Source organism: Nipponia nippon, unplaced genomic scaffold (assembly GCF_047370975.1).
Source record: "Nipponia nippon isolate SJK-2023a ecotype South Korea unplaced genomic scaffold, ASM4737097v1 scaffold_4, whole genome shotgun sequence".
In the NCBI taxonomy this organism is placed as follows: Eukaryota; Metazoa; Chordata; class Aves; order Pelecaniformes; family Threskiornithidae; genus Nipponia; species Nipponia nippon.
In genome coordinates, this window is record NW_028262358.1 from 51,981,232 (window position 1) to 52,000,127 (window position 18,896).

Consider the following 18,896-nt stretch of genomic DNA (forward strand, 5'->3'; position numbering starts at 1 on the left):
AGCCTCTTCCGCCACTCACAATTCTCCAGTCTCTGAAATGCAGTGCCGTGAGCCCGAGCTCTCTCTTAGCCCATTTACCTGCTGTAATGCCCAGCGAGTATTGCCTGGGCCTGGGATTTCAGAGGTGCCTCCACAGGAGATACAGAGGGCACCCAGACTTGGATTTTACTGAGCCTGAATATGGAACCAAAAATCTAAAGTAATACTCTTAAATGTTTATTTATGTACCTAAACAAGAAACCATTTCTTTTAATATTCTGAACTCCACAAAGGTGTCATTCACACTCATCACTATGGGCTATTCTTCACTTTTTAAGATGAAACGCCTCAGTTTTGGTTCCAAATGTACTATTAGCACCGTTACCGACAGTAACTACAGCAGAATCATTGTCGTTAGTTATGATGATTTTACTGGAAGTCCGGGATTTGGGTTTGTTTGTGGCTTTTTGTTTTTCTTGAAGCCACAAGGCTGGGAATGTTGTGAGTGAGAACTGCAGTTTCCAGCTCTCACAACTGTGAAGAAAAACTTGGCTAGTAATCTCATAGGTCACCAACCCCATATATATCCCACCCCACTGACTTTAAACAAAGTCATGGTTTTGATGTCAACCCCATTACTCCAGGAAGCCTGACTGGCCACCTTTCAGCCAAGCCAGGCCATCAGCACCTGGCTTCCACTTCTGTAAATCTTGAACAGGAGCTGCAGAAACCTCACCTTCCTCTGAGAGGAATAAAACCTGCTCTCAACTGTCAGCCTCAAGGCCCAATGCAATGCTTTCCTGAAATAGCCTGAACATGGAGCAGCACTTTCAGACTTCAAATGGTGCTTAACCTCTTGCTTCTTGAAACTATGACAACCCTGGAAAATAGTATCAAAAGATGCAGCTTTGGAAAGCAGAGTTTTTTCATGAGAATGACCATTAAAAGAAGAATTTAGAAGGCAATGCAATTGACTGTGCTGATGGCAGAGGCTGGGGCTCTCAGAGGAGCATCTGCAGCAGGGGGCAACACAGCTTACCAAAGGGCTAAAAACCAGCTACAAGAAAATATCGGCTTCAAAAGTGTGCTGCCTAGGTGTAAACAGAAAAGGAAATAATCACACAAAGAGACAGGCAGAGAGGGCAAGCAGGAAGAGTGACCTCACATGAGCTCAAGGAAACCTCTCTGACTTAGCGAGAGCTGTACTCAGCTAGACACCGCACAGGACACATGTCTGGTGCAGGCCCCCCAGCCAGGGCCCATGCTGGACCTGCTGGCACTGCCATGTATGCACCATGGGGGCTATCTGGACAGCTGCTGGACTTGTATGTGAACAGAGAGGTATATACATTGCCTGGTCGGCAGATCACTGGCATGGCTCCTCTGGCCATCTTGGCCTGAATTTCAGGTGCAGGTGATACATTCAGGTGCTGAATGTCGCTGCTCAGCTGAGCTTTTGCACCACGCAGCAATGCTCTCCCGGGACCTCAAAGCACTCTTCCCTGTGGGTTTTTGGTCAGACCAGTGCCAGCAGGAGAGACCCTACACTCTGCTGAGTGGGTGACAGCTCTAGTGAGAGCTCAGAGCCCACTACCATGGGCTATTTTACAAAATGCTCTGTTATTTCATGCTGTCTCCTACTGGTGACTTCAGAGCTGGCTGTGGGGCACTGGCTTTTCCCAGCCACCTTTCCAGGCTCTCCGAGGGGGGCTGTGCTGACGACAGGCTGTTCTGTCCTATGAAAACCCTCTTGTGTTTTTCTGCGGGAGATGCAGGAGGCAGAGCACAGCCTGGGCAGAAAATCAGCATTAAGGAGCTGCTCCAGTGAGTTTGTTCAGTGCTTGCAAATACAGAGTGAGCTGTTGCTTAGGGTTACTCCTGCTGTTGCCCACATCTCCTGGAATAATGAAATACTTTAGGTAGGAAGGGACCTCTAGAGCCCTCCGATCCAAACCCCCACTCACAGCAGGACCTGCTTTGAGCTTACATCTAAATTCACATCAAAGCTGGTTGCTCCAGGCCTTGTACAGTCAGGCTTTCAGCATATCCCAGGGTGGAGGCTCCACAGCATCCCTGGGCATCACTGACCTCCCAGAATCTCATCTCTGGTGGGGTTTTTAGCTGTCCTCTGCTCTTACCAGGCTGAGGGCATTTCCCTGCTCATATTACTCTGGGTGTCACCTCTTTTTCTAAAATTGTTTACAGCTATGGAGCGTGACAGAGGCCAGCTTCAACCTGCATCTGTACGCCAGCTCTGAACACTGTTTAACATGAACATTTGCACCATTATATTCTGCTTCCAGCAGATGCTTGTGGAGTCACCCTGGGAGCACCATTCCCCAGAGGCACAGAGAGGAGCCCTCATACCTCTCTCCTAGCAGTCCCCTTGAATAACAGAGAGATCTGAGCCCGTGCTCTGCAGAGTGAGTTGTCTCCCAGTGAAGGTTAAGATGGCTCGGCACCTCACAAGCAGAGAAGAGAAAGGGAAAGGGAATAAGAGCATTATTGCCTCTCCAGAAAGAGTAATAAATTAGTGTGAGAACAAAATTAAAAGGTGCGTGTAATAACAAAACCATTAAAGCAATGTCAAAATGAAATGATGTTTACACAGACATAAAATCCATAAATAAAAACATCGTAGATCACTTAAAATCCACTCAACCCTAATTTCAGTTGTTGATTTCAGAGACCAAGCCATAGATTTCTAACACCTATAAACTACGTTGGGATTACAGCTCTCCCTGAGCCGACACACCAGGTTTCCCAAGACCCAGGAGGCTATCCCGGCAGCCCAAGTGACGGCAAAGGGAGCGCCGTTGTCGGCACTGCTGGGTGGACAGCTGCTCCCCGGGAGGAGAGGCATGCTTCCCGCCCTGCCGTGGGACGGTGCCAGCCTGGCACCATCAGCGCACTGTGGAGCCACTCTCCTGGGAAGGGCACCTGCCCTTCGAGGAGCAGAGGGAAAGCCAGAAAGCTACAAACGTAGCTGAGGAGCTCAGCTCCCAGAGTGGTGGTGGGTGGCTGTGCCGGGCAGCACTGGAGCCATGCCCAGGCGAGCAGCCAGCACAGACCTGCCAGGAGGGACCAGCCCCAGTGCCCACTGCAGGCACTGGCTTTCAGGGTTTATACTTTTGATCGTTTTTCAAAGGGTATGTTTAGTTTTTAAATAATTTGATCCCTCTTTAGTGTAAACAGGCAATGAATAAGCTATCATGAAAGAGGGCAGGAGAACGAACACATGCCAGCAAGAGAGGGCAAAATATCTTTACCAGAGAGGACTCTTTCATCTGAACAGCAATTCCAGATGATTTAGGCAGCAGCTGAAACTAGCTCTTACCTAACAATACAGTCGAATATTTTAAATATTCTGGGAAATAGGAAAATACAGAAAACTTCTAAGAAACTATGAGCTCTTTCTGAAGAGATTAGTGACAATATGCTAACTGTAGTTTCCTAAGTTAGTCGTGCGCTTTGCTATTTTCTAAGTACTTAAATAACTTCTGGTACAGATAAGCATTCTCAGACCTTTTCTGTTTGCTTGACATAGCAGCTAGCATTTAAGTCTGCTTAATTAACCCTGCTAATGTCTTGCTTTTCATTTGCAAACGTAACCTTTAGAGGGGAATGTAACCTTTAAAAGAGAATTGCACACCCTGCAGAGATCTTTTTTTGATCCATCACCACTTCAGCTGTGACAGCGGTTTGGTTGTCCCTGATGGTTATCCCCATCTGCCTCACTTGGAGGAAAAATATCTGCATGTCTCCAGTTAGCCAGTAGTCCTCCTATATAACACTCCCCCAAAATATCTCCCATGTCCCTTGCCAGCAGCCTCCACAAAAGGGACAAGAGTGGTGCCTCCTCTCTGTTTCTGAATGCCTGTCCATGCATGGGCTGATGTTTACACTCCTACCACACAGGCTGCTCCTATGCTCAGGCAGATGCAGTCCACATTGTGAGGAGCTCACTGACCAGGAGCACTTCCATGGAAATATCCAGTGGCATCAAGGAGCAGCAGTAACCGTCTCCCACTGTGTGCAATAGGAGATCCCATTCCCTGAAAGTACCGGTTCTTCACATAACAGATCAAAAAAATCCCAGCCTATGGTCTTTAAATGTCACAGGCTACCCTCCTGTGATCCCACTTGGTTTCCAAAATTGGTAACACTGAGAATCAAAAACTTTAGGGCTCTCTATCTGTCTAGACCACAGCTGTCTGACTTTGGTTTTCTTCATTTTCTTCCTGAACATTCCAGCTTGGCACCTCCTGGGAAGAACAGCTACAGCTCACACCAATCAAAAACAAGCTGCAGAAGAGATGTGAGACCAGTGGCACATTGCTGAGCTTCACACAGCCCTCAGCAAGCCAGGACCCAGCTGAGGTTTCCCTTCAGAAGCATCACCTGTACGGCTGCAACAGCACACCCCTGCTGCTGCAAAATTTGCGACATATTCTGGAGAAACATTTGGGAGACACTGGAGTGAGGACAGCTTACTGTACTGTCCTGTCTGTTCATTTGTAGGTGTCTCTGCCCACAAACAGTGTCCTCATAGTGCATGTCTATGCCATGAAGTAAACATTTCTTCTTTCACTTGAATAAGCTCACCCAGGACAACACAGCAGAAAGGGAATGTCACCATGTCCTGTGTTCTGTCCCCTTTCCTCCATAGACTTGAAACTTAATTGCTAAAACATTTACTGCAGTGCGCGAGGAAGAATATGGAAAAGGAAAGGAAAGCCCCAAGTCTTTTTGACCCTGATCTTAAGCCTATTTGTTGACCTATATAGCGCTGGCTACACCTAGACCCTGTTAAAACCTAGCTAGCTGGCTCCTCATTGCAATCAAGTGGGTGAACTAGCTCAGCTGGCCAGCTCCAGCTAAGGGCACATTCTCCTCCTCAGCCTTGCCATGCTCCCTGCTAAGTCCCTCACTGCACAAGTGCATGTACCCAGCACAGCCCTGCAACTTGTCTCTGCATTCAGTGCTGCATTCGCCTGCACGATGTCCATCCGCTGTATGACAAAAAGCATTGTGTGCCTGAACACAGTCTCCTTCCATTTAGGGAGGTGACTAAAATAGGTTGCGCTGCCCAAATTGATAAACAATCCACATCTGCACTCCTTTCCTCTTAGCCTTGGCAATGAGCTGCCATCCTGAGCAGACGTGAGGTGCTGCCAACAGAGACAGGCAGCAGGAACCAGATCCTTCAGGACATCCCCTTCTATAGTGTCCTTTTAACAGAGTGGGGAAAATCAGTCCCCTCCACCCCAATGGCCTTGCAATACAGGCAGCCATACACTCCTGCTTGGAAATACATCCCTGTGATGAATGTTTTCCCACCTGCTAAAGGTTTGAACATCAACATGAAATCCCAGTGTGGATTTACAGTAACAATGGTGTGGCTGGAAGGAACTATGCTGGTGCACTTTGCTGATCTCTAAAGCAGCAGTAAACCATCTGAGCAAGATCTCCTCAGGAGAAGGAAGAGGATTTGTACTGGGCCCCTGTAGTTCATTAGTGGAATAATCTCTATAGAAAAGAGTGGGAACTGGCTGAGATGGGAACAGAAGAAATGCTTGTACATGAGTAATGACTGGGAAACATGGGGGCTGTGGAAACTTCTCATTTCTTCATAGCTTTGGCAGAAAGCAAATATTTTCCATTTTAGTTTGACATGCAGACTAACCTCAGACTTGTAATTCCTGGTACTAGAGAGGCCTTTATGCACCAAGCAAGTCCCACCTATCCCTGTAGAAATACATGGCTTTAAATGACAACATGCCATTAAAAGTTCCGCAAAATGTAGCAGCTTTGAGTGGGAGTTTGGAAGCACTTTTCTGCCTGTTACAATTAAATTTCCAAAGATGGATGAAAATTTTTGGTCAATAAAGAGATCAACAGTGATTTCTCAGCCCAATTACAACAGCATATTGAGAGCCAACACACACATTTTAAGTGGCATTCATACAAGTGGCCAAACAGAGGCTGGTTTACCCTTCCACTCCCAGTGACAAATGGTTTAGGGCAATATTCATCATTTAAGGAAACCTGGGGAGATGCAAACTGTTGCTGCACATTCCTTATTTGTTGCTGGGCAGCTCTTCTCCATCTCTCTTGTCCTCTGGGCTGTCAAACTACTATCATCTTTCACACATCCTTACTGCAACAAAACACCCTGCAAGTGCGTGCAGTGGAAAGGGAGAAATTACCTTTTTTTTCTCTTTCTGTCAAAGCTTCTGTCAGAGTGCTAAGGGACTAAGCAGGGACACTGTCCTTCTCCATTTCTTGTTTCAAGCTGAGCACTTAACAGGACAAATGGAGTCAGCCTTTACCCTGCTCCCAGGGCACTGTGGCTCAAGGCCTGAGGAACAGCTTAGCTTGGAAAGCTTTGGAGGTTTCTCTCCTGTGCATGGCCCAAGACCCAGCTCGTACCTTTGCATCCCTGCCACTCAGATCACCTGGACTCATTGAGCCTCCTAGGACAGAAGACCTGTTCTGTCCTTCTTTTTTCTTATGTCTACCCATGGCCAAAGCAAGAGGGAGGCAGAGAAACTTACCATCTCCTAAAGGGAGAAAAACAACAGATGTCCTAAAAACAATAAGAAAAACTGAGGCCCAAACCCTCAGCCAGTACCAGCTGGCTCAATGGCAGTGACAGGAACATAGCCCCACTGGTGTAACCTGTGCAAGGAACTGCTCCAGCCCCTCTCAAAGCTTAGTTAGACCTTCATAAGAAATTCAGCAATTGCTGCTGCCTCTGCTACTCTGTCTTCCCTTTTTCCCTTTCCCTCCACTGCTTAATATTAATCCCACCATGACAGTGGAAATAAGACAGGGTACTGCCATGCCAATGACAATAATCACACTAGATCAACGCTTTGAGGGTGAATTGCATTGTTTATTGCCTTGGAGGAGGACAGCAAAAGGACCAGCTGTGCTTTCTCCACCCTGAGCTTGACTGCTATGTAATCTCCTGCTCAGAGAGACTGTAAAAACTATGAGACAAACATTATTGCTTTGCTCACAGGATTCTCCGCAAATGCTGACTGACTTTTATTTTCTGAGACAGCTGGCAAGCAGAGGAGTAAGATTTATTCCCAGCAGGTGCAATAGAATATGTTCAGATGATCATTTGTCCACCTCAGACCTCACACTTTGGCAATAAATTGTTGCCAGGTCTCGCAATGACATCACCTATCGCGTGAAGACTTGCTGCAGACAGGGCATATTGGAATCGGTCCCTTCTGCTGAACTCCTGCCAACAAAGGCTGCTAATAAGCCTAAAATATGCCAGCTGTGCTGTAGCTGCTGATGACCATGTAGACTTCCCTCTTCCTTTCATCCACCACCGCAGGCCATTCAACCTGCAGACACAACTGTAATTCATGCACATACCTGTAGGAGTCATCACCGGCAAAAATGTCTGAATAAAAAGGCTATCGCTTTGCAAACTACCACCAGCTGCCCTTTCGCAGAGTGCTAGACTTTCTCCACTAGGACGAAAGTACATAGTGCCAAAGCCCAGCAGTACTAAAGGTCAGCAACTCAGTCTTCAGCACAGTTTCCTGGGGAAATTAGGTTTCTTGACTTCTGTATGTCCTGGGTACGTGTGTCCCTCACAAGGCTCACCCGGCAGGAGATGACAGGCAACACACTTCCTACTTCAAGTGTTACAGAGTGCAGGGGGTGATCTGGGCTCCCTTGCAGACCCCCCAGTCCACCGGAGCCCCCCAGCAGCCCTGCTCTTCTGCTTGCTCCATCCACTGTGCAGAAAGAACGTCCTTTCCTGCCCTCCTCCCCCTGTGAGAGGTGCTGCTGTCACCAGCTTTCCCTCCAGAGCAGCGCCAGCCACCTGCTATGGCCAGCATTATTTCAGATGACATCAGCTGGCATGAGCCACGCATGAATTTATCTAGATAATTACCCCCTCAGCCTCCCTCTTCAAGCAAAATCTGAGAAGCCACTGGGTTCCTGTTCTGCCGCTGACGCACACAGCCGTGTCTTCCAGTTTCACAGGGAGCTGTGCAAGACGCAGTCAATTAAACAGGAGCAGACTGCACCAGGCCAAGGTCCTCTGAGCAGATCCACCACCGGTGACACCATTGCGTCGGAGGGATTGCTGCCAAGTTTTACACATAGCGGAGGACTTTGCTGATGTCTTGAAATCTTTACATCATCCCAGCTCTGGTTTTCTCGACTCTAATTCAGGCACCACAGTGCTGGGCTGTGTGTGCAGCACCAGTGAACAACTCCTCCTCTGATCTGGATTGCCTTCATGGAAAAGCCTGACCTAAACCAATGGAGCACAGAGATCCTTAGGCATGTCACTGTGGAAGGAGGGACCTCCTCTCAGAGCCCATTAGACATCAAAAGAAGATTTTTAAAGGGAACCTTTAGCAGTGCTCTGTCACTAGATCAAGCTAACTAGCTTTTCCATGTGTTGCTCCTGTGATGATTTCTTAATAGATTTTGCTCTTCTCCTCATATCCTGAAGGAGGAAAACCCTGGTACGTTCTCCCAGCACCCCGCTGTACCCCAGCACTGAGACTCAGGAGTCCCGCAGCAGCAGGTGATGCAGCAGGCACCTCAGGTACTGCTTACAAAGCAGTGGGTGCTTTTTATCAGTCCACATTCCCCCTTTTTCCTCTGCTTCCTTCTGCTGATGCTACTGTGAACACCTTTGCAGAAGACAGCTATCCAAGGTGAGAGAGTGGCCAGCAAGCAGCATGCTCCAGTCATGTACAAATCAGAGCAATGAAGTCAGGTATGGCAATACCATTCATTTCACAACTCCTCATAAATCAGTCCCTCCAGCCATACGATTTAGCTTCTTTGGGGTGCTCAGAACTGATTGCAATAGCCTGTGGTTTGGCTGCCAAACCTGCTCTGTGATGACAGCTTTTCCCAACAAAGGTTTGCATGTCATTATTTGCCCTCTGCCTCCCCTGCCACGCTGCAAATCCACACCAGGTCTGCGCTTGCCGTAAGCCTGGAAGAACTCCTTCAGTATCCTGACTTTTTTTTTTCCCCCCTCTCTCTCCCTGAACATATGTCCTTCAGCTTGTCATGGAACTCATCCTTTTAACTTTGCCTACCTGGTCACTTCCACTGTTGATTCAGCCAGACACAAAGTGCCAGAAATCTTAAGACAGTTGAAAGAAACAAAAACATTTCTGCAGACATGGACAAAATGAAGTATTTACAAATAGACATGTGAGAAAAGACATGTTTAGTGATCTGATTAAACAGAGTGCAGATCTGCTTAAATTGAGTCATGATTTGTTCAAGCCTCGGCTGAGTTAAAGAAGACTAAATTAAGTCTGGGATTTAAATTGTCTTTGCTGGATGTGTAACACATTAATAGATATCAAGCATTTTTTAATAGTTGATCTCAAAGCAATTGAGCCAGGATGTGCTACAAGCTTCCTTTTCAGATGAAGAAACTGAGCCTCATGGATGTGATTTATCCGGCAAACATTGCAAAACTGGGAACAGGACGCAAGTGCCACACGTCACAGCCCAGCGCCCTCCAGACGAGGTGCCCCTGGCCAGCAAAACTCCCTCTAGGAGCAGCAGTGACACTGATGATGGGACCTGCTGCCCCAGCACAGGGGACAGGCAGTCCCAGCCTGTTGCTACTTGCAGACTGTTACTCCCTGGCTTTCCCAATGTGTGCCTTTGGGACCACAGGCGGGGAGCGTTTCCACAAGCATCCCTTCACCCCTCCTCCCTCTCCTGGCCCTGGAGGGTCTCCGCAGGAGAAGGGGGGAAGAAGGTGCAGATGGCCAAGGTGTTTGCCAGAGAACATTGAACCTTTCACTCCCATTTATTGCTGCAACACAAACACTGGTTTTATTTTCTCTTATCTGTACCCAGTGGCTCAGCGCTGCTGGAAAATCACAGTGGCATTGCTAGATACACAAACTGCTGCCATAAACGGACTCTGAGCACAATCTTATGGACACAACTTATAGGCTTTCACCTACAGCAAGGCTGAAAGGATAAAAAAAAAGGATCAGCAAAAGAAAAGGGTTCTCTATGTTTCTATTTTTAAGTTCTAAGGGGAATGGCTAGTGCAGACTGCCCAGGTAAAAGACACCATGACCTAACCCCTCACAGTCCCCCGGCAGAGGTACCTCGGACGCAGAAGCATAATCTTCCCACCACAGCCGCCTCCTGCACTTCGCTCCGGAGCCAGGCTGTGGCTCCTGGGCAGCATTCGTCCTTGCCCTGCCTGCCACTGCCAGCATGGGCAGACATATGTCATTCCCAGGGACCAAAGTTTGACACCAGCTCCCTATGTGTCACTTGCAGCCCTCCAAGCAGCCTTGATTTCAGCAATCGCACACAAAAGCCAGTTCTGAAGCTTTGCTCTAGGGCCAGGCAGGTGCTCTGATTAATCTTCTCCTGAGCATAGATCCTGGCTAAAGCTGCTCAGGTCAGATGTGGAGCTCAGAGCACAAAGCTCCTGCTCTGAAGAGCCTAAAGCATGCAAGCAGATCCAGCGGTCCTAGCTGGAAGGGGGAAGGATGGGGAATTTAAAAGTTGGGAAAGGCACTGCTTTTCAGTTCCATGTTTGCTCAGGGCTTCGCCTGCTATGCCTTGCTCCGTGTTTCAGAGGGCACAGCTCCAGTGCAAGCACCCAGTTAAAAAACCCAGCGGAAGGCTCATGAGATAGGCAGGAGCCAGAGCCCACAGCTGTGTTGACACATTTTGCAGCACACCTTGATGATTTCCTACCCGACCCCTTTAAGCACACTTCGTGTTTTTCATCACTGCATTGGTGACAGTTACTGTCAGGATGACCTTAAAATACACACTCCTAGTGTGCAGCCTGTGTGCTGGAGCCAGACCACAGCACATCCATGGCATGATTACAGACTACACAGCGGATCTCCTAGGAAAGCATCTTAAATGGCCTTTCGCAGCCTCATTAAAAGCTACTACATTTGCCAGCGCTCACCACTAGTGGTAACAGTCTGTGGTTTCTGACATTTCAGGAAAAGCTGAATGATAGCTTTGGGCAAAAATGTGTGTTTGTTTTTTTTTTCTTTAGTAAGCATAATCATTCCTGCTGACTCTTGTTAGATCTCAGAAGGGCAGTCTGCCACCAGTTTTTTTTATTACCTGCAGACATAAGTGTTCAGTACTGGAAATACAGAGAACAGTTAACATACAGTAGTCCAGATCAGCAAGTGGTAGCAGTCAGCTACACTTGGGGTTTACACCACCAAAGTTGCTGGTCCAAAATTGAGCACCAGAAGCCTCAGCTGCAAGGACTTAACTCTCTAGTTTAATCTGACATTCCTCTAGCGACAGCAATCTTTGTGTGGGGTGTTTGGCTTTGCATGAGGTGCTTGGCTTTGCATGGGGTGCTTGGCTTTGGTGACCCGCCCTTCAGATCAGCTCACCTTTCCCTAAAAGTTTGATGCTGACGCTTGATCATACTTATTGTCCTGATTTGCTTATGACTAGGAACAAAACAAATCCAGAAAGGAAAACCAGCCACCAAAGCAATGACCCTTGCAGCAGCAATCCCATTTTTCTGCCTTAATCCTGCACCGGGATGGAAGATGCTGATTAGAGGACAGGGATTTTCCTTACCTCGCTGACGATGGATGAGTGGGGCTGTTTATACACCCAGTTATCGTGGCATGCGGCAAGCGGCAAGTTGCCTGTGCTGTGATTGCCATAGCGAGCGAGTGGGCTGGCGCAGCTGATGGAGGCATCCCACACGACGTCCAGCCTCTCGCACTCTCCGCTGGAGGACCCGTTCCCCAGGTGCAGGGGCAGTACTGTGAAGTTTCGTTCCTCTTCCAGCGTCCAGCCACATCGTTCACTTAATTCAACTGCCCCAGGGATCCTGCACCAGTAGTTCTGCGGTGCCTGCCCAAGGAAAACGACGCTGGCAAACAGGAAAGAAAAAATTATGCCCGTCTGGCAAAGGAGGAAAAAGACCCTCTTTTGAAATCTTCCAAATTCCCCGGCTTCCTTCAAAACCTCATCGAAAGATGGCATTATGTGAGGCGGTCTGTCCACTTGAAGCAGTTCAAGAGATGGCAGAGTTTGCTTTCACACTTCGCAATGACCGCTGGTGCTTCCTATAAATGTGACCGTCTCTCCTCCCCTTGCTCCTCTCTTCTCATGTGCTCACATTCACACACACACGCACACACACAGACACGCGGGTGTGCAACGCCGGTAGCGTGAGCAGAGCTGGAACGGGGCAAAGCGGCAGGCAGGCAGGCATCCAAGCGCACGCCCAAGCACACACGCGGAGACTCAGGGCATGTCAAGTGGCGTGGGGCTTACACACAGCCGGGGAGGAGTGCGATTTAAAGCACACAAACATATTGTAGGAGAGGAGGGGCGTGCATTTCCTATTCATCCCAAATGTTAAACAGATTATGTAATAAACCCAGTTAACTCCTTCAGGGTGGGCGAGCTGCAAATGCCAGCTCCCACCCCGGCCATGGTAAATTAATAGGTGCAAGGATAAAGCAGAGAGTTAAATGGGAAAGACTGCAGAAGCTGTTGCAAAAAGCAGCAGTGAGTGATGCAGCCTCTCTGTGGGATGGCAGGGGCAGGAAGAAAGCTGGTTCAAAGAGAGCTACAAAGTCTTTCCTTCAGCAGACAGAAATGAATACTGCGGCAAAGTTTAACTACTTCTCCAAAGCGCTGCTTCACCGTCTGTACTGATTTAATTTGCGAGAGTCTTTCCCTTCTGTATGTAAATAAAATGAGGCTCACAAACTGCGCCAGTCCAAAATCCAGGATTTTTTTTTTAAAGTTGGATCTACCTGTTCAAGAAAGCTTTTATATGACCTTGTTAATTTTAATGTCACAAAGCCTTCCAAATATTTAAAAGAGAAATGACCAGGTTTTCTTCCTCAAAAATGAATGGAAAACAAGTTACTTCACTTTAATGTTCAGCTGCTTGTTTGAGTGGGGGGAGAAGGGAAGGGGGAGCCAGGACTGGGGTGTATTTTGTGTGCACGTAAGCCCATCTTGTGCAGAACTCCCTGAATCAAATCAGACATGCAATGGCAGGCGTTTTGCACTTTGTTCAGGATCATGAGGTCCATGGCTACTCTCTTCTCTTGCGAGAAGGAGCACAGGGACAGCACCTATCAAAGATGTCTCCTGCAATCCCTTGTCTCTGGTTATCTACAGCTTTCACCAAGGTTGCCTATGGTTTTGAAGCGAAGTACAATTTCTAAAACAGTTAGATCCAGACCAAAGCCAAAGAAAGGCTTTGATTACTATACAGACTATCTGACATGGACTTTGTAACAGACATGAAGACGGGTGCTGTGGTGCGAGCGCAGCAAAGATGCTCGTTGCTAGGTAGATGCGCTGCTGTGCTTGCATCAGAAGATGCTTTTGAGGGAATTTTGTTTGACTCCTGGTTATGCTGTTTTGCAGTAATCAAGCTTAGAGGCCATGAACACATCACCTTTGGGTCCAGGTTTGCGTCTGAGCAGATGGGGCACTGTCTGACGGCTGGTTTCAAACAAGAGAGGCTCTTTTATCCCAACAAGGATAATTGGGGGGGGTCAATCATGCTGAGATGTCAAAGGTGAGATGGTTTATCCTGACAGCTTTCAGTGACTGGGGAGAAGATTGTCTCTGTTAGGGACCACCACAAAGACAAACAAATGGGGACAAAGCCTGATACTCAGCCTCTACATTGCTTTCACAGCTCTGCTCGAGGGTGTATTAAACCTCCACTGCTCCTCAAGCCTTACCCCAATAAAAAATGTTGCTTTTATCCCTGTTGGGTATTAGCTCAATTCTGAATCACAAGGGTTAGTCCCCTGTAAGCCCTGTACCAATGTAGCTGTGCTCAGCATTTTACCTGTTTCAGAAACCCATTGGTGCAACTACCACTGCCACCTCTTAGCTAGTCAGTGGAGCTAGACCAGGTTCAGTTGAGTGAGAATTCAGTCCACTATTGCAACATTGCTTCCGAAGCTACTTTCTTTCCCAAAAGAAAGCATGGTCTAGTAGCTGGTTGTCAAAATTTCACACATCTCATCCATTATGCTCTTGCCATGCACAGCATGTACATCACACTCTGCCAGAGTCACAGCCAGAAAACCCAGCACCTGAGAGAGACCAGTGCTGATGCCACGGCAGTGGACATCTGGGAGTCTTCCTAACATTCCCAGCAGTTACACTGCCGGTCATACACACAAAGATTCATTCAGTAAAATCAGTTCAACTGTCTGGCATAGATGATGTGAAAGTGACCTTGGTTCCTCAGCATTCACCCATGTTTTCATTTCTCTGTCCAGAAATGGCTTATCAATATTTGCCACCATATCGGTGTGCTGCAAGACTCCAGTTTGTCAAAGAAATCTAAAATATCCCAGTGACAAATGCATGAGAGTGTGCATTAGTGCATTTATTCCACAGCAAGCAATTCTCAGCTTCCCTGGGGTTTTCTTGGAACTTCAGCTCTGCATGCTTCAAGAGCTGAACACATCTAAGGACGGGAAGATGATGAGTTTGTATACAAAGCCTGTTACTGCAGCCTCTTGAAAGAATGCCTTTAAATCTTTGAGGACAGATCTCAGGGTCAAATCAGCATTTTAAACATTTTATAGTATACATACAGTAAAAAATTATGCTCTTTGATACTGGGAAAGAAGCAAGGGAAGAAGGAGACAGGAAATATGTTAACTGATGAAGAAGACAGAAGCAGTAAAAATAGATGCAGAGAAGAGAACAGAAAGAGGGAGGGGGAAGAGCAGGAAGGCAGCAAGCCAGGGAAAGAGCAGAGGCAGAAGTGGTGATGAAAGAGGAGCAGAGGAGAAAGAGATATAGAACTACAACTAAATTACAATCATGAGCATCTTCGGTTGGAGCTCTGTTTAGAAGCCCAAATGTCACACCTATTTCAGAAGCAGAACAAAAACTATGTAGCCTAGAGGGGAAAGCACATACACTCCATGTACACTCATGACATTAGACTACCGTTTATACATGTCTGGGTGACAGCATGAGACATTTGGATCAACAGCTACTCTGACTGAATCCTGGAAAGTTGCAACTTTACTGTAACACCCTGGATAACCTTTGCCAGCGCTTCAGAGAAACACTTAAAAACCTCAAAGTCCTTCTTTGGGACACTCTAAGCAGTGGGGCAGTGACATCAGCCAGTCTGCAGACACCTGGAAAGTTGCAACTTTACTGTAACACCCTGGATAACCTTTGCCAGCGCTTCAGAGAAACACTTAAAAACCTCAAAGTCCTTCTTTGGGACACTCTAAGCAGTGGGGCAGTGACATCAGCCAGTCTGCAGACACCTGAGGGCATCATCCTACATAACAGCACTATTTCCATGATAAAGTTATGCAGAAAAGCATGGCCTAGGTTTATGATCTCCTACAGACACATGCCACTTGCTAAATAAAAGAGGGTCTGTGAATAAGCTTGGGCAGCTTGGGCATCCACCCTGCCTGTTACCTCACTGTTTGATGCTACTTCATATTGCACCAAATATTCACCCCCCAGACAAATCTGCTATAGACTAGATAGCCCTAAGCAGCAGGGGTGCAAACCAGCCAGCATCACACCATCCTAGGGCCAGGAGACTGCCTACACCAATCTTTTCTTCAGTTCTCCATGCCAAGAGAAGGGGCAGGGATCTCCACAGCCCTGCATTTGGGGATTATCTGTACCTCTGCTAACTGGTGACCCCACAGCAGACATTGCCACAAGGAACCCGGCAGTAGTAGCTCAAAGCACGTTGCGCAGATCTTAATGGCAAAGCCTGGTTCACAGCAGAAGATGGCAGAGCCCTTGGTCATTCTTCACCACTCACTTCACCTTTCATGCACCTTCCAGCTGCATCCTGCAGGTTTGGCTCTCCCATGCAAAAATCATTGCTCTTCCACGCTGCAGTGCAGAAGCCTGACACCAGCTCCAGAAACACCACATGTTCATAGAGCTCACGTTGTTACAACATATCTCATTAGGAAACCAGGCTGGAAAGGATACAGGAGCTCAGTTTTGGAGATTAAATAAATAGTGGATTGTTTGAGATTAGAGCAAGACCTTTCCGTGGGGCAATTAGAGATGTTTACAGTCCCCTCTCCCACACATAGTACAGTCACATTCCAAGGCAGGATACGAAATTACTTGTAGCTTTTTCTCTGACAGTCCTTGTGCTTTGGTTTTTGTTGCTGTAGTTCTGTTTTTCTCTTCACTTTATTAATCTTTCTTCTTCCTCCCACCACCCACTTTCATCTTCTTTTATCTCCCTCTTCTTTTTCTTCCAGATTTCCTTTTTCTTTCCAAAAGGTGGCAACTCTACTCAATGGAGTATGTCCTTTCCCAGGCCTCCAGATGAGCCTCTAGTGAGCTGCAGGCTGACTTTGAGACATGGGAAAAGTCAATTCCAATCAACAGGGTTTCTACCTTTTGGCAATCCATGAAAGTAATGCACAATGCATTATACTCCCCTCCCTCACTATTTCCATGGCCTTTAGGCTATTTTTACCATCTTTGTTCCAAGAACAAATATAAATAAACGTAGTTCTAGGAACTGTAGAGTACAACAACTAGGGGGATCTGTACTCATCGCTAGGACAGCAGCTGAAACAGCAGAGGAAAATGGGGACATGGGGAGAGAACGGAAAATCCAAACAAGGAAGAAAAAAAGCAGAGAGTGAAAGGAAAAGCAAAACAGGATCAAAGAGGCTCCAGTTTCTCTCCTCACAGGAGAGAAAAAAAAACCCAAACCAGACCAGTAGTGACCACACCTGAGACAGCCCATATCTCTGTCATTTTGAGCACATACAGGTAAAAAACTTACAGTAGGGGTGGAAGCCATCCTCCACCTGCAGCCTGTGCTCATTCTCACACCCTTAGCTTCTCCTCCTGCTGCCCTGGTGCAGAGGGTGGGAGGCACATGAGGTTTAGGCGCTCGCAGCCCCTGGGGCTCCTGCAGGCTCATCCCCACCACAGCCAGCATCAAGACCTCCCTCCCACTGCCCTCTTGCTCCACACTTCTCCTAGCACGTGTTCTTTTTGGGGGTCGAAGCATCCCCTGCCGCAAGGCAAATGGGATCCTGTTGGGTCTGTGTTTTCTTACCCAAACCCAGTGCTGTTTCGCCACCATGGTGCTTGCACACTGTTCCTCTTTGCCTGTTGGAGGAGATGAGGTGCCACACATTTGAGTGCCCGTGGACAGCCAGTGTCTGTTCCCCACTGACTTTATTCCTACTTAGGGAGAGCAGCAGAAACCTGTGGCTCTCCAAGCATGTCTGGGAACACCTCCTCATCAGGATTTCAGCGCAGTGTGAGGCAGATGGAGGAACCGAAAGGGCTCATCAGCTCCTCCAAGGCCAGCTGAAGGAAGGGCAGACAGAGGAAAAGCAGTTCCTACACACACATTTCTGTAGTCCATATGTGGCTTCCCTCATCCTTTTCCTCTTCACCCAGTCACTCTGGAGGCCAGTGGAGAAGCTGCACTGGGCTCTGCTTTCCTGTTCAGATAAACATGCCATAATCCCACAGCACGTTAGTCAGGACCCTTGCTAATGACTTCAAATAACCGAGCATTTCGGCCATGAGATAAGACAAGCTGAGTTCACCAAAGGCTATTTTACACAATGGACCGAACAAGGGATATTTCCAGAGATGGGTGTAAAGGCCTGATAAAATGAAAACATCCCCCCGTGTTATCAGACAGCTGTGAATCACAAGCTTGCTTTCTCTCTCGGCCACACCTGTCTCAAGTCCTGCCTAGGAAGACAGGGGAAATCACATCAGAGCTTTTTGTGATTTCTCATGGTTGCACATCCCTTTCCTGTGACTCGGTTTCCATCAAGTTTGGAAGCAAACATTTCTAAGAAAAGGGCTTTGCGTGAAAGTTTCCAGCCCCATTTTGTGAGAATAAAGGTGAAACATTTAAACCGTATCACAGATGGTATCAGTGCAGTGAAGACTTCTGGGGGTGACACTCACTAGCTGCCTGCTTCCCTAGCTGTTTCTGAAGTGGGACTTTCATTAAAAAACAAAACAAAACAAAACAAAACAAAACAAAACACAAAAACCCTTGCAGAGTTTCTAACATTAGTCTTTTTTATCTACTTTCATACCATTTCTCAGTTTGCTGTTGTATCAAATATTCCCGACAAGCCTTTTTTGTGGCCTATTGCATGGTTTCTATTTCTGAGAACTCTTAGAATCTTTGAAGACCACTAAGCTGGTCAGTGTAACAAAAATGCTAGCATTCATACATATAAGAAGAAGGTAATAGAGCACGTCTCCTAGATCACCACTGTCCATCTTATGGACGGCCTTGGGTAGAAGCAGCATGACTCAGTATAGAAGACAATTCAGGTTCAAAATACTTCATGAGCCTGAATAGCTAGCTGATCAAACTCCACATGGGAGAATTAATATACATCTTATATTTATGTGAAAAAATATTTAGTTTCAGCAAATTCCTGTTTCTGGCTTCCCAAGATAATAACATTTTTTTTTTTTTTTTACCGCCACTGGAAAAGAACCGAGACACAGCTCTGCAGAAAACAAAAAAGGCTGCAGGAGCAGGGTAAATTCAGAGCAGCAGCAGAGACCCAGCACACTGCAAATGCACCAACAAAAGTTTGAGTCATCCTGAAAGGATGGATGGGAACTAGTAATTCCTCGGTGCCTTTCTCTAATCTCCCTGTGGATGTTTTTGGAAGCCCTTAATGGTAACAATCTATTTATAGTTGAGACTGTTTTTGTAGTTTATCTCTGCTATAACATTGTGTCCTTTGTCCTAACTGCACAATACCAACCCAAAGGAATTCTCTACAGCTGGGTTCTCACCTCTTGCTTGATTAGCATGCTTTATTAATAGGAAGAGGGACCAGGCCACTTTCATCAGGCCACTCAGCTGGGTGTACACACTCGCT

General features: G+C 47.1%; 1 protein-coding gene across 1 annotated transcript in view; it reads right to left on the reverse strand.

The window, feature by feature from the left end:
• The window catches only part of SLC22A3 (solute carrier family 22 member 3), a 32,187-nt gene extending 19,902 nt beyond the window's left edge, over positions 1–12,285 (reverse strand). Inside the window, exon 1 of the mRNA XM_009471203.2 lies at positions 11,584–12,285. Coding sequence (XP_009469478.1) covers positions 11,584–11,997 — 414 coding nt within the window. The 5' untranslated portion in view covers positions 11,998–12,285. The remainder of the gene's footprint in view (positions 1–11,583) is intronic.
• Between the last annotated feature and the right edge of the window lie 6,611 nt (positions 12,286–18,896).